The 15,832-nt window shown below is 44.0% G+C and overlaps 1 protein-coding gene across 1 annotated transcript in view; it reads right to left on the bottom strand.

The window, feature by feature from the left end:
* SGCD (sarcoglycan delta) overlaps positions 1 to 15,512 on the bottom strand; it is a 192,580-nt gene extending 177,068 nt beyond the window's left edge. The window contains exons 1-3 of the mRNA XM_063930051.1: positions 15,486 to 15,512; positions 15,289 to 15,376; positions 4,311 to 4,430 (exon numbers count right to left, since the gene is read on the bottom strand). Coding sequence (XP_063786121.1) covers positions 4,311 to 4,430; positions 15,289 to 15,376; positions 15,486 to 15,512 — 235 coding nt within the window. The remainder of the gene's footprint in view (positions 1 to 4,310; positions 4,431 to 15,288; positions 15,377 to 15,485) is intronic.
* Positions 15,513 to 15,832: the final 320 nt, after the last annotated feature.

Here is a 15,832-nt window from a genome sequence, read left to right as displayed (position 1 = left end):
TATGTATACGTACGTTATCATCAGCGCTTCTTGCAACAAGATGGACTACAAGCTTTTTTTTAATCCATCAAAACTACTATTTTTATTATTAATAGACTTGTTTTGTTTATCAGATCTCCAAAGAGCTGACAGCCAGTTATTCCTGGAAATAATTTGTCATACAGAGAGTGAGTGATAAGATTTGAATTAAGAGATTCCTTTTCAAATTGTCATTTTAGCTGAGATGCCTCCGTTGTGGGAATTCAATCACACTGACAGCCTGCTTTATAAACCTCTATCTCTCTGTGTAATTTAAGGGAACTTGAAGTAGATTCTCAAGGGTTGCAAAAGGACTGAACTTCAGCTACCGGGAACTGTGATCTTGTTCCAGTTAAAGGCATATCACACACCGGATAAACTGTAATTAACGCCAAGCTGCTTGTTGCCATGACTACAGGAGGCAAAACTCTGGGCAAAGGGCATTGTACTCACATTCTCCATTAAATGATAAGTCAGTCTTTTGTGGAATTGAGGACATAAGAAGATCATAAGGATCAATTTTATAATGGAAACAAATACCTACAGTAGCTGGCTTGCTGTGTTAGGTATTCTCTGTAACCTAAGTTCAAATCCATATTTTTTACATTCAGGTGATATATGTATTCTGTAACTGTGTGACCTGACTACAGACATCCAATGCATGACATGGATTTTCACATATCTACTTCTCAGCAGAAAGAAATGGCTAGTTAAAAATATATAAAATAAACTTTTTAGATGCCGGGGGAGCAGCGGTCAGAATCTCTCAGCTGAATGAATTGGGCATCCACATCATCCAATGTTTTGATTTTAGCAGAATCACAAGAATTTATCTGAAATAGGAATTTATTGTGGCTGACTCTAGATGCACAAACTGTACCGTAAGCTATAGAAATAAATGCGTTATGTTCTTCATGATGCAATATTCTGCACGTAACTTGCCAAGAAATAGAAGGGTAGCCCTCATTGATTTGCAGGTATCCGGCATAAGATGCCTATTTAATATTGCTTCGGCACAAGTAACACCGCAATTCTCCCTCTGCTATGGTGATCTCATGATGGCGATAGGACAAAAGGAAAAATTATGAAAAAAATGCTTTATTAATTAACAAAAGCATTTTTTTCTTTATTTAGTCACATTAATATATATATATATATATATATATATATATATATATATATACATACATACATATACACACAAACAGAAAATTCAGCACTCACCATAGCAAGCTCACTTATCCTCACAACATCAGTGTACCTTTAAAAGCCATAAGCTATGTGGCAGGTTCACATTAAACCAAGTAGGCATATTTGCAGTTATATTATGTGTGATACAGTTGCCAGGTTTTAATTTTTAAGACCCTGTGATAGTGTGGGACCTGCATGAAGGTGGGGTACCTTGGCGATCGGTTTGCAGGCTTACGTGCATTGTCCAATTCGCTAACTAAACCCCCATCATTTATTTATTGATGTTGTGAGGATAAGTGAGCTTGCTATGGTGAGTGCTGAAATTTCTGTTTGTATATATTTAAGTATGTGGCCATGGGCTACGTGCACCCAACCCTATGAGTGGTGAGAGCAGACATTGCACCCTGCTTCTGGGGTGGCGAGTGCTTGGTTTTATATTTGTTTGTATGTGTATGATATAGATATATCATACACATACCACGATCAGCGGTGAGTTTGTTAAGATCACTTAGAGGATTCATATTATTAACTAGTACTCTAGCACCTGCAAACTATAAAATATGGGCATTTATGAAATATCGGACCACTTCCGGTTTCACCGATGACGCGAACCAGAAGTGATTTGCATAATAAGATCTAATTGAAAGGAGTATAAGTAGGACCCCAGTACAACATGATGTAATCTCCTGATAAAGCCCATAACTGGGCGAAAAGCGTTGAGAAACTGACCTGCTGATTCACCACTACCGATACTACTCATTATCAAAGCTAAGCTACTCTTTTGTACCTTTGTGTATTTAGTAAAAAAACTTGTTCTTTGGTATAGATTATTGAATGAAGTTTTGATATACTTTCCAAGGGCTGCTAAGTCATCTGTCTCTTGATGAAGACCTGGACACAGTACCTGTACTGATACGCATAAATTATTCATCGATCTGGTACGCATGCATTTTTGTGTGACAATTTAACCCCACACACGGAAAATTACTACGCTATATAGTGATTTCTGTCTCCCAAACACATTTAGATCCCAGTAGAGACCTGGACTAAAGAATGGGGTACTGACAAACCTTATGTCAAGCCGTAATCCGGTACGCATTATTATTCTTGCGTGTGACAGAACTTATTGAAGAATACTACATCATAGGCGCTCTTTTGTTTCTTCCTTTGCTTTCAGATTTCTTTTTGGGCTACGCATACCTAGTGGCACTTTTTGAAGAACTGAGCAGCCACCTGATAAAGTGGGGAAAGTGTGGTTCACTGGCCATTTATTTGAACACCAGACTATATTTTGAATTAATTATCTGACTGACCTAATTGTGGTTGTGATACCACAGTAAAACAGTAAGGTACCTTCTTGAACTGGACGAGCGCACTGTTCCACCCATCTACAATATATATATATATATATATATATATAAATTCAGATATTGCTTTCTTTTTTTCTTTCTTAGTGGAACTAAAGGACCTAGCCTGTGTGAATGGACTGTCCCAGTCATGCATGTACATATCCCCCAGGTCTGATGGTAAGTTAAGCCTTACCGCCGAGGGCCAGTAACACAGTCTCCCCATCACCACTGTTCTTGCATTGCAACATGGCTTGACCAGGTGCAAATTGTCAAAGTCGAAAAAATATCATGCTACACGTTGCCATATATCCACCCCATGCGCGTGCCTGCTGCACGTGCACATTCTCTCCCGTGCGTGCGGATACTCGCAGCCGCGTGATGGCGCCTCGGCCATGCGCTCGAGCGCGTGGTATGTGCATTTACGGTAGAGTTTGTGTGCGTCTAGCGGGCGACTCAATCGTTAAATAATAAAACCAAATAGTATGTGTTATAGATAATGTTCCCCTTAATAATGACTGTAAGTTTGTTTAATGTAAATGGTCGCTGGACAGAGGAATTCCTCTTTGTATGGTACGAAGGGTCAGACAGGGTTTGAACAGCTGTGTCTGGTACCTAACTAAAGAACATTTTATTAGAAACAATCCGGTGCTGGTTAGGTAAAGATTAATCGCTCCTGCGTATAGTTATGACCATTAGTATTTTCTGGACATTTACTATATTTGCGATTCATTACCCATGCGGCGGGAATCTTCAGATTCCCTCCCACCTGAGCAGTTTGATATAGTCGCAGCCCACCTGTTCAAACTAACCTATGACCTTTTGTTATGATGCAGGGAGACATTCCTGTGACCAATGAACAATGAGATTATAGGTCCCTTTGTAGTGTACTGTACGCAGTGTATATAAGATCAGCCAGCCTGGGCAGCTCTCTCCCTCTCCACAAACGGTTTTCATCTTGACTAACTTGGAGCTGGTACCAGAAAGCTGCGCAGCGATCATTCCCAGTGTGTGTAAGTAATTCTCTGTAATCAACTTGTTCTCTGTTTGTATTGGCCATTCCCTCTCTCTCTGTTATAGTATAAGTTTGTGACGCTATTGTATATTTCTGTCTAGATATTCTGTTAGAATTATATGTTAGCTTGTAGTGTATGACTTGTAAACTGTTTCCCCTTTTCAATATAACTAAAAGCTTGTTAGTAAAGGTGTTGGAACCTTCGCAAGGTATCGTGTGTTCATTACATTGCAGAGGGTAATAGGAGCGTCTCGATCGCTCAAATCAGCTTTAGAATTAACAAGGTTAAGCAGCGTTATATCGCTACAATATTTCAGTACAAGGTTTACAGTATAAGAGTATCCTTTCGGTGCATTACATTCAAGGTTTAGTGATTGTCATCCTGTGAGCGTCTGCGCCGCTCGTGATCTCCTTGTGGTCTCGAGCGTCCGCTACGCTGGTAGCGTAGCATTACGGTAGTCAACCGCCTATAGCGTGCCCGACACCACGCATTAAGCTGTGAACGAGCGTGTCGCATGTGCGTCTCGATCACGGCCGAGCGTATGCTACGCTAAGTGCGTACCCTTACGGTACCTCATGCGCCAAGTGCGTACTGTGTCTCTTACCCATTTATTGTGAATGTTATGAGATAAATAGATAGCTTTATCAAAATTTACACCCTATAGCTATATTCGCCGCAAAAGGGGTTCAACATGAAAAAATATAATTTATAGATTGCAAACTATAAATGAAAAAAGTACCTAAAACTCGCAATCTATCCGCTCCAACCACCACTTCCTTCTCGTTTGCTGAGAAAAGGAGCTTCCCTGCATTTGACATCACCTCCAGACTGTTCCCTCGGGCCTGAATACCCTCCGCCGCTGTAAGGAAAGGCAATATCAGAGTTACACAATTAATCTGAACTTGTGCTCTCACTTTATACATCAGAGAATTGCAGATAAAAGAATATATTTCCCCGATGCTATTCAGTTTCTTATAATCATAGTGAGGAAAAAGGCCACTAAGTGGGGGATTGGACTGTGAAAATATCTTAGCAAAATGTAATACACAATTAGAGAAATTTATTTGATGAAAAGAAAAATGTACAAATGAAAACTATAAACATACTGGAAATATCTATCCTCGTCCACAGTGTTACAGAGGCCTCGAAAATACAAATTTTAAGAACACGCTAACAGCAAATTTTAATAAACATTTAAACAACATCATTATATCAAAATATTTTATTCAATCCTTTGTTATAATGGTATCAAATATATAATTTGTTAATGTATTTCTGTGGCTTATGCCACCAGGAAACCCCTGAGTTTACAGTTGTCTGCAACGTTCAATTTATTTAGATTTTATTCATCTTAATCCTTAAATCATAGTTTCCGACATCCTGGCTGCTCAGTCCGGGAGAGAGCACAGCCAGGTCGGCTCAGCAGGGGGGTGGGGCGGATCTATGATAATTCTCTGGAGCTTCCCGGCCAATCGAAAGAGTAGGCAAGTATACCTTAAGTGCATCATAATGTAGTATGTGCATTTATTTGTTGAACTTGCTTGAACCATGCACATCCTTGTGTAAGACAGTTATTGCAAAAGGGTGATTTATAACTATAATGAATGGAACAAGATAAAAACAACATAAACTGACAAATAGGTCAGTTTTTTTAAAATATGGACATGGCAGAAAGAATGAAAATGCAATCATTTATAATATTTTTATATGAAATAAAGTTCCTTCATGTTACTTTAAGTGACATTGCAATATTTTATAGCATGACAAAATATGGGAGGAAATAGTCTGCAGCAGCACTGTGGCTCAGTGGTTAGCATTGCCACCTCACAATGCTGAAGTCATGTGCTCAGTTCTGACCAGGGCCCTATTGATGTGGAGTTTGCATGTACTCTAAGCTTCAAAGGATGACAGAATGATGTGAATGCTTGCATATTCTTTTGTACAGGGCATAAATTATCTATTTATATCTGTCTATCAGGGATGTGCAGTCAGGGGAGGCTGGGGAGGCAGTGCCTCCCCTGTCATAATGATGAAAATAATAAAAAGAATATTTATAGCACAGATTCTGTGATAAATGTCTTCTTTTATTAATGTAATAATTTCCCCCCTATGTATATGGCTGTATGTGAGGGTGAGAGGTGCCTCCCGCTGCTAACACTAAAAGTCCGGGCAGCGGGGGGCGGGCAGGGCAAAGCAATGGGCTGTGAAAGCCTATTGAAAATGCATGGGGAAGCAGCACCTATACCGGTGCCTCAATGACAGAGGCGTGCATTCAGCCCCGATGAATGCACGCCCCCCCTCGTTCCTTCTCCGCCGCCGGCCGGCTCCGTCCTCCCGTTCCCAGAAAGCAGCAGAACCAGGTCGGTCACTGCATAATTCTCTCTCTCTTTCTCTCTCCTGTGTATTGCTTCAAGAACTAAATTTGTAAGTATTTTCATTTTTACAGGTACCCCTATTGGATTCTACTGGACAAGTGGACGTGATCAGCGTGGGATGTAGGTAAGTATGTGTGAGTGTGTAAGTGTGTTTTAATAAATTTTTACTTTCAAGGTGTGTGTGTAGTGTTTTTATTTGGGTATTTTTTGTTGTTGTAGAACTACAGCTACCAGCGGGCCCTTTATTTCCCTGCATGCTGATACTTGAGGTATCAGCCCAACACCCACCACCCAGGGGTGCTGGGGACAGCCTCTGGCTTCACCCCTTGCCCATGGGTGCCTGGAGGGGGGAACCACTTGATTTAAGGGGTCCCCACTCCTCCAGGGAACCCCAGCCAGGGGTAACTAGTTGGGGGGGGTAATGCTACGGCCTCAGGGACCTACAAAAATGTGTCACCCGGCTGTGGCATTATGTCCCTGGCTAGTGGAGCCCTGTGCTGGTTGTCTAAATACGGGGAACCCCTGTCCAATTTTTCCCCCAGTATTTAAACAACCAGGATCGGCTCAAAGAGCCAGAGGCTGGTTATACTTAGGAGGGGGACCTCACACATTTTTTTTTCCATTTTTTAACCCATTCAGACCCTTTTCCATTAGGTAAATGGAAGCCCTGGACAGCAAAATTGCATTCATGTCCTCCTCCCACTCCCTTCCCAGTCCAAAACACTAATTTTTATTTTTTTTCTATAAAAATGTACAATATGTCACAAGTATGATGAGCAGGCAGGCATCGGACGGAGATGCAAATTAGTGGCGGAGGGCTGGGGCAGTTGATGGTGGCCGAGTTTGTAAGCCATTGGCGGTGGCAGCGGGCATTTGCTCATTGGTGGTAGGGGTCATCGGCAGGATTCAGCGGATATTCATACGGCTGTAGTGCCTCACCAGCTACTGACCGCACCGCACGCCACAGATATTTATCTATCTATATATTTATATATATACCAATGAAAGTGACATGTGGAGATATTTCTTGTCATATTGTCGTAAACTCATGTGGTTCTTAAACAGCTTAAAGTATCAACAAGCCCCAATATGGAAATGTTCAAATAAAAAATAAGATTTTACTTACCGATAAATCTATTTCTCGGAGTCCGTAGTGGATGCTGGGGTTCCTGAAAGGACCATGGGGGATAGCGGCTCCGCAGGAGACAGGGCACAAAAAGTAAAGCTTTTTCCGATCAGGTGGTGTGCACTGGCTCCTCCCCCTATGACCCTCCTCCAGACTCCAGTTAGGTACTGTGCCCGGACGAGCGTACACAATAAGGGAGGATTTTGAATCCCGGGTAAGACTCATACCAGCCACACCAATCACACCGTACAACTTGTGATCTAAACCCAGTTAACAGTATGATAACAGCGGAGCCTCTGAAAGATGGCTTCCTTCAACAATAACCCGAATTAGTTAACAATAACTATGTACAATTTATGCAGATAATCCGCACTTGGGATGGGCGCCCAGCATCCACTACGGACTCCGAGAAATAGATTTATCGGTAAGTAAAATCTTATTTTCTCTATCGTCCTAGTGGATGCTGGGGTTCCTGAAAGGACCATGGGGATTATACCAAAGCTCCCAAACGGGCGGGAGAGTGCGGATGACTCTGCAGCACCGAATGAGAGAACTCCAGGTCCTCCTTAGCCAGAGTATCAAATTTGTAAAATTTTACAAACGTGTTCTCCCCTGACCACGTAGCTGCTCGGCAAAGTTGTAATGCCGAGACCCCTCGGGCAGCCGCCCAAGATGAGCCCACCTTCCTTGTGGAGTGGGCCTTTACAGATTTAGGCTGTGGCAGGCCTGCCACAGAATGTGCAAGTTGGATTGTGCTACAGATCCAACGAGCAATCGTCTGCTTAGACGCAGGAGCACCCATCTTGTTGGGTGCATACAATATAAACAACGAGTCAGATTTTCTGACTCCAGCTGTTCTTGCAATATATATTTTTAATGCTCTGACAACGTCCAGTAACTTGGAGTCCTCCAAGTCACTTGTAGCCGCAGGCACTACAATAGGCTGGTTCAGATGAAATGCTGACACCACCTTAGGGAGAAAATGCGGACGAGTCCGCAGTTCTGCCCTGTCCGAATGGAAAATCAGATATGGGCTTTTGTAAGATAAAGCTGCCAATTCTGACACTCTCCTGGCAGAAGCCAGGGCTAGAAGCATGGTCACTTTCCAAGTGAGATACTTCAAATCCACCTTATTTAGTGGTTCAAACCAATGAGATTTTAGAAAATCCAAAACTACATTGAGATCCCACGGTGCCACTGGAGGCACCACAGGGGGCTGTATATGCAGCACACCCTTAACAAAGGTCTGGACTTCAGGGACTGAAGCCAATTCTTTTTGAAAGAAAATCGACAGGGCCGAAATTTGAACCTTAATAGATCCCAATTTGAGACCCATAGACAATCCTGATTGCAGGAAATGTAGGAATCGACCCAGTTGAAATTCCTCCGTCGGAGCACTCCGATCTTCGCACCACGCAACATATTTTCGCCAAATTCGGTGATAATGTTGCACGGTTACTTCTTTCCTTGCTTTAATCAAAGTAGGAATGACTTCTTCCGGCATGCCTTTTTCCATTAGGATCCGGCGTTCAACCGCCATGCCGTCAAACGCAGCCGCGGTAAGTCTTGAAACAGACAGGGACCCTGCTGAAGCAAGTCCCTCCTTAGAGGTAGAGGCCACGGATCTTCCGTGATCATCTCTTGAAGTTCCGGGTACCAAGTCCTTCTTGGCCAATCCGGAACCACTAGTATCGTTCTTACGCCTCTTTGCCGTATAATTCTCAATACTTTTGGTATGAGAGGCAGAGGAGGAAACACATACACCGACTGGTACACCCAAGGCGTTACCAGCGCGTCCACAGCTATTGCCTGCGGATCTCTTGACCTGGCGCAATACCTGTCCAGTTTTTTGTTGAGGCGAGACGCCATCATGTCCACCATTGGTCTTTCCCAACGGGTTACCAGCATGTGGAAGACTTCTGGATGAAGTCCCCACTCTCCCGGGTGAAGATCGTGTCTGCTGAGGAAGTCTGCTTCCCAGTTGTCCACTCCCGGGATGAACACTGCTGACAGTGCTATCACATGATTCTCTGCCCAGCGAAGAATCCTTGCAGCTTCTGCCATTGCACTCCTGCTTCTTGTGCCGCCCTGTCTGTTCACATGGGCGACTGCCGTGATGTTGTCCGACTGGATCAACACCGGTTTTCCCTGAAGCAGAGGTTCTGCCTGGCTTAGAGCATTGTATATTGCTCTTAGTTCCAGAATGTTTATGTGAAGAGACGTTTCCAGGCTTGTCCATACTCCCTGGAAGTTTCTTCCTTGTGTGACTGCTCCCCAGCCTCTCAGGCTGGCGTCCGTGGTCACCAGGATCCAATCCTGTATGCCGAATCTGCGGCCCTCCAATAGATGAGGACTCTGCAACCACCACAGAAGAGACACCCTTGTCCTTGGAGACAGGGTTATCCGTAGGTGCATCTGAAGATGCGACCCTGACCATTTGTCCAACAGATCCCTTTGGAAAATTCTTGCGTGGAATCTGCCGAATGGAATTGCTTCGTAAGAAGCCACCATTTTTCCCAGGACTCTTGTGCATTGATGTACAGACACCTTTCCTGGTTTTAGGAGGTTCCTGACAAGCTCGGATAACTCCTTGGCTTTTTCCTCCGGGAGAAAAACCTTTTTCTGAACCGTGTCCAGAATCATCCCTAGGAACAGCAGACGAGTTGTCGGTATTAACTGGGATTTTGGAATATTCAGAATCCACCCGTGCTGTTTTAGCACTTCTTGAGACAGTGCTAATCCCATCTCTAGCTGTTCTCTGGACCTCGCCCTTATTAGGAGATCGTCCAAGTATGGGATAATTAATACGCCTTTTCTTCGAAGAAGAATCATCATCTCGGCCATTACCTTTGTAAAGATCCGAGGTGCCGTGGACAATCCGAACGGCAGCGTCTGAAACTGATAGTGACAGTTTTGTACAACGAACCTGAGGTACCCCTGGTGTGAGGGGTAAATTGGAACGTGGAGATACGCATCCTTGATGTCCAAGGATACCATAAAGTCCCCCTCTTCCAGGTTCGCTATCACTGCTCTGAGTGACTCCATTTTGAACTTGAACTTCTTTATGTACAGGTTCAAGGACTTCAGATTTAGAATAGGCCTTACCGAGCCATCCGGCTTCGGTACCACAAAAAGAGTGGAATAATACCCCTTCCCTTGTTGTAGAAGAGGTACCTTGACTATCACCTGCTGAGAGTACAGCTTGTGAATGGCTTCCAAAACCGTCTCCCTTTCGGAGGGGGACGTTGGTAACGCAGACTTCAGGAAACGGCGAGGTGGATCTGTCTCTAATTCCAACCTGTACCCTTGAGATATTATCTGCAGGATCCAGGGATCTACCTGCGAGTGAGCCCACTGCGCGCTGTAATTTTTGAGACGACCGCCCACCGTCCCCGAGTCCGCTTGAGAAGCCCCAGCGTCATGCTGAGGCTTTTGTAGAAGCCGGGGAGGGCTTCTGTTCCTGGGAAGGAGCTGCGTGTTGCTGTCTCTTCCCTCTACCTTTGCCTCGTGGCAGATATGAATAGCCCTTTGCTCTCTTATTTTTAAAGGAACGAAAGGGCTGCGGTTGAAAAGTCGGTGCCTTTTTCTGTTGGGGAGTGACTTGAGGTAGAAAGGTGGATTTCCCGGCTGTAGCCGTGGCCACCAAATCTGATAGACCGACTCCAAATAACTCCTCCCCTTTATACGGCAAAACTTCCATATGCCGTTTTGAATCCGCATCGCCTGTCCACTGTCGCGTCCATAAAGCTCTTCTGGCCGAAATGGACATAGCACTTACCCGTGATGCCAGTGTGCAGATATCCCTCTGTGCATCACGCATATAAAGAAATGCATCCTTTATTTGTTCTAACGACAGTAAAATATTGTCCCTGTCCAGGGTATCAATATTTTCAATCAGGGACTCTGACCAAACTACCCCAGCACTGCCCATCCAGGCAGTCGCTACAGCTGGTCGTAGTATAACACCTGCATGTGTGTATATACTTTTCTGGATATTTTCCATCCTCCTATCTGATGGATCTTTAAGTGCGGCCGTCTCAGGAGAGGGTAACGCCACTTGTTTAGATAAGCGTGTTAGCGCCTTGTCCACCCTAGGAGGTGTTTCCCAGCGCTCCCTAACCTCTGGCGGGAAAGGGTATAATGCCAATAATTTCTTTGAAATTATCAGCTTTTTATCAGGGGCAACCCACGCTTCATTACACACGTCATTTAATTCTTCTGATTCAGGAAAAACTATAGGTAGTTTTTTCATACCCCACATAATACCCTGTTTAGTGGTACCTGTAGTATCAGCTAAATGTAACGCCTCCTTCATTGCCAAAATCATATAACGTGTGGCCCTACTGGAAAATACGGTTGATTCGTCACCGTCACCACTGGAGTCATCGCCTGTGTCTGGGTCTGTGTCGACCGACTGAGGCAAAGGGCGTTTCACAGCCCCTGACGGTGTTTGAGTCGCCTGGACAGGCACTAATTGATTGTCCGGCCGCCTCATGTCGTCAAACGACTGCTTTAGCGTGTTGACACTATCCCGTAGTTCCATAAATAAAGGCATCCATTCTGGTGTCGACTCCCTAGGGGGTGACATCCTCATATTTGGCAATTGCTCCGCCTCCACACCAATATCGTCCTCATACATGTCGACACACAGCAGACACACAGGGAATGCTCCTAACGAAGACAGGACCCATTAGCCCTTTGGGGAGACAGAGGGAGAGTTTGCCAGCACACACCAAAAGCGCTATATATATATCAGGGATAGCCTTATAATAAGTGCTCCCTTATAGCTGCTTTGTTATATCAAATATCGCCATAAATGTGCCCCCCCCTCTCTGTTTTACCCTGTTTCTGTAGTGCAGTGCAGGGGAGAGACTTGGGAGCCGTCCTGACCAGCGGAGCTGTGAGAGGAAATGGCGCCGTGTGCTGAGGAGATAGGCCCCGCCCCTTTTCTGGCGGGCTCGTCTCCCGCTATTTAGAAACATTAGGCAGGGGTTAAATATCTCCATATAGCCTCTAGGGCTATATGTGAGGTATTTTTAGCCATTATAGGTAATCATTTGCCTCCCAGGGCGCCCCCCTCCCAGCGCCCTGCACCCTCAGTGACTGCCGTGTGAAGTGTGCTGAGAGGAAAATGGCGCACAGCTGCAGTGCTGTGCGCTACCTTTTGAAGACTGCAGGAGTCTTCAGCCGCCGATTCTGGACCTCTTCTGATTTCAGCATCTGCAAGGGGGCCGGCGGCGTGGCTCCGGTGACCATCCAGGCTGTACCTGTGATCGTCCCTCTGGAGCTTGATGTCCAGTAGCCAAGAAGCCAATCCATCCTGCACGCAGGTGAGTTGACTCCTTCTCCCCTCAGTCCCTCGCTGCAGTGATCCTGTTGCCAGCAGGCATCACTGTAAAATAAAAAACCTAGCTAAACTTTTTCTAAGCAGCTCTTTAGGAGAGCCACCTAGATTGCACCCTTCTCGGCCGGGCACAAAAATCTAACTGGAGTCTGGAGGAGGGTCATAGGGGGAGGAGCCAGTGCACACCACCTGATCGGAAAAAGCTTTACTTTTTGTGCCCTGTCTCCTGCGGAGCCGCTATCCCCCATGGTCCTTTCAGGAACCCCAGCATCCACTAGGACGATAGAGAAACAAACATTTTACAGCAGTTAATATATAAAAAAAATAATTATATATATATATATATATATATATTATAATAAAGCATCAGAAAAACTGCACACAGTGTATGTTTCATTTGGGGTGCTGCAATTCCATAATCTTTATATAAACATGCTTTATAAAAATTCAACTGGTGGAGTGCTGATTTCTGCATTGGCTGAAAAAGTGACTTCTGGCTGAGCTATCCTGTTTTTATATATATATATATAAAGAGAGAGAGAGAGAGAGAGAGAGAGAGATGATATAGAAGCTGTCACCATACCGCTAGTCGGAATCCCGGACGTTGCAATACCAACGCGGGAATCCCGACTAGCGGTGAAAATACGTACGGAATCCTGGCACCACAGGATTTCCTCCCTCTATGGGTGTCCACGACACTCATAGAGGGAGAATAAATCATGTGGCGAGCTTAGCGAGCCCGCAAGGGGCTTGCTAGCGCAAACCCCGCTGCCGGCATACCGGTGGTCAGGATCCCGCTGTCGGTTTACTGACGGCTGGGATCCTGCCCATCAGCCTTACATACCAAATGATTATATATATATTATATATAGATATATATAGAGATATTTATATGGGTTGAGGCTAGGAGACCGGCGCTGGGGATCCCGGCGGTCAGTATACCGACCCCAAGATTCCGGCAGCAGAATGCCGGTTGGGGGGCGAGCTCAACAAAGTCCCTTGTGGGCTTGCTGCGTTCGCCACTGGTATCTCGCCATAGGTTTTATTCCCACTCTATGGGTGTCATGGGCACCCTCGAGTGGAAATAGTCCCTGTCAGTCAGCATGCCAACTGCCGGGCGGGATCCCGGCGTCGGTATGGTGACCGCCGGGATCCCGAGCGCCAGTCACATGACATACATACACTATATATAGATATATAAATAGCTGGGACATGAAGGGCCCACCAGGGGAATGCAGTTGTATGGGCCCATGCATAGGGGTGTGGGCAGCCACCGCAGCTGCTTTGCTAACCATTAGAGAGTGCATGTCTGGTCCCCCTAAAAAATGTGTACTGTAAATACTGTTAATGCATGCATGATAATGTACCAGATTGATGACAACAATGCACTGTACATAATACATCACAGTCCTGGGCAGTATTAGGTAACATTTATTATGCATACAGTAATTCAAATGTACAGTCTGGAACCTGATCCCTAGAGGAGGGGGTGGGCATATAGACAGTGGTGCGTACCGTTTCCCCTGTCCACTTGTGGGTCAATCCGACCATGTATATACACACACACAGTACTGTGCAAAAGTTTTATGCAGGTGTGGAATAAATGCTGCATAGTAAGAATGCTTTCAAAAATATAAGTGTTAATAGTTTATTTTTATCAATTAACCAAATGCAAAGTGAATGAACAGAAGAGAAATTTAAATCAAATCAATTTAGGGCTAGATGCATCATCACTTGAAAAGTGATAAAATGGAGAAAGAAAAAGCACCAGCCATTCAGTTCCTAACTGCCATGTCACAGGCCGTGTTTGAAAAATGACAGGAGCTGGTTGGCTGTTAGTTTATCGCTTTCCACTTTATCACTCTCCAAGCGACCATGCATCTAGCCCTTGGTGTGACCACCCTTTGCCTTCAAAACAGCATCAATTCTTTACTTGCACACAGTTTTTGTAGGAACTTGACAGGGAGGTTATTCCAAAGCTCATGGAGAACTACCCACAGATCTTTTGTGGATGTAGGCTTGCTCAAATCCTTCTTCAAGTAATCCCAGACAGACTCGATGATGTTGAGACCAGGGCTCTGCGGGGGCCATATCATCACTTCCAGGACTCCTTGTTCTTTTTTTATGCTGAAGATAGTTCTTAATGACATTGGCTGTATATTTGGGGTCATTGTCTTGCTGTAGAATACATTTGGAGTCAACAAGAAGTCTCCCTGATGGTATTGCATGATGGATAAGTACCTGGCAGATAGCTTTTTTTCTAGCTGCTTGCTTTGCACATCTCTCCTGCTGCTATGTCCCTTGGGAGATGAAAAAAGCCTTCTATAGAGGACAAGTGGAGATATTACCCATAGCAACAAGTCAGCTTCCAGCTATTATTTATCTTATTCACTCTATAAATTGACAGAAGCTCATTGGTTGCTATGGACAACTTCTCCACGTGTTGTCCTCATTTGAAACATCTCCCCTAATAAGCAAACAATAAGATTTTCTGTTTCTCATTCTTAAGAATAAACTTTTAGAAACATTTTACTTCTACTGGAAAAAGTCTGCAAAATCTGACGGAGGCGTCAAAAATATATCTACACCTATTTCAAAAATAATAAATATATATATTTTAACTACGGAATATTTTGGCATATTTTAATTCCATATTAGAAATATACTGTAAAAATAGTTGGCAACCGGTGTCATTCATTATCCAGCTGAGATTTATTTCTAGCTTAATGACGTACACGTATCTTTGGATGAAGTTACAGTACGCAGAATAATTTATTCAACACAATACTGTAAGATTTATGAATAACGCAAGCCTGGGATTTATGGAGACCACTTGAAACCACAGGACGTTACCCATTCCTGCTGACCTTACCTGTGACCAGCTGCGTGACCGGCTTCATATCCTGGTTGAGAATATTGAGAGTTACATTTCGATCCGACTGAAGGTATAACGGGCTCCCCTGCAGCAATCATAAAAAATGGGGAGAACAGATTAGGTTCTGAAAATGTACAGTTCCTAAAGATCACATTAAGCATTGGAGATGGCTCACAGTTTAATCACTGAAATACCCCGGAGGCTGCACCATCTAATTCCATGTAACTCATGCAATCCAAACTCAACTGTCATCTTCCATCAAGTGAATAATTCCGATATCTGAATTCTAAAACTACTTTTTCTTTAGGTTACGCTCAAATGTGTCTAGAAAATAAGGCTATAAAACGTGAAGATGACCTTTAATTTTTTTTACCCTCATTTAATACTATAACTATATTTCAGTAGTTGCTAGTCTAGATCTATTGAAGTTACAAATATATTCTAGCAAATCTTAAAGACTTGAACCCAGTCCTCTACAAAGCTACTGTTTCACCCAACTTGAGGCATTTGGAGAGGTTGAGCTGGAGTCACCTATTTGCTA

Source organism: Pseudophryne corroboree, chromosome 6 (genome assembly GCF_028390025.1).
Source record: "Pseudophryne corroboree isolate aPseCor3 chromosome 6, aPseCor3.hap2, whole genome shotgun sequence".
NCBI classification, from domain to species: Eukaryota; Metazoa; Chordata; class Amphibia; order Anura; family Myobatrachidae; genus Pseudophryne; species Pseudophryne corroboree.
The sequence above is the reverse complement of the archived record's forward strand: the minus strand, read 5'-3'. Positions and strand labels throughout refer to the sequence as shown.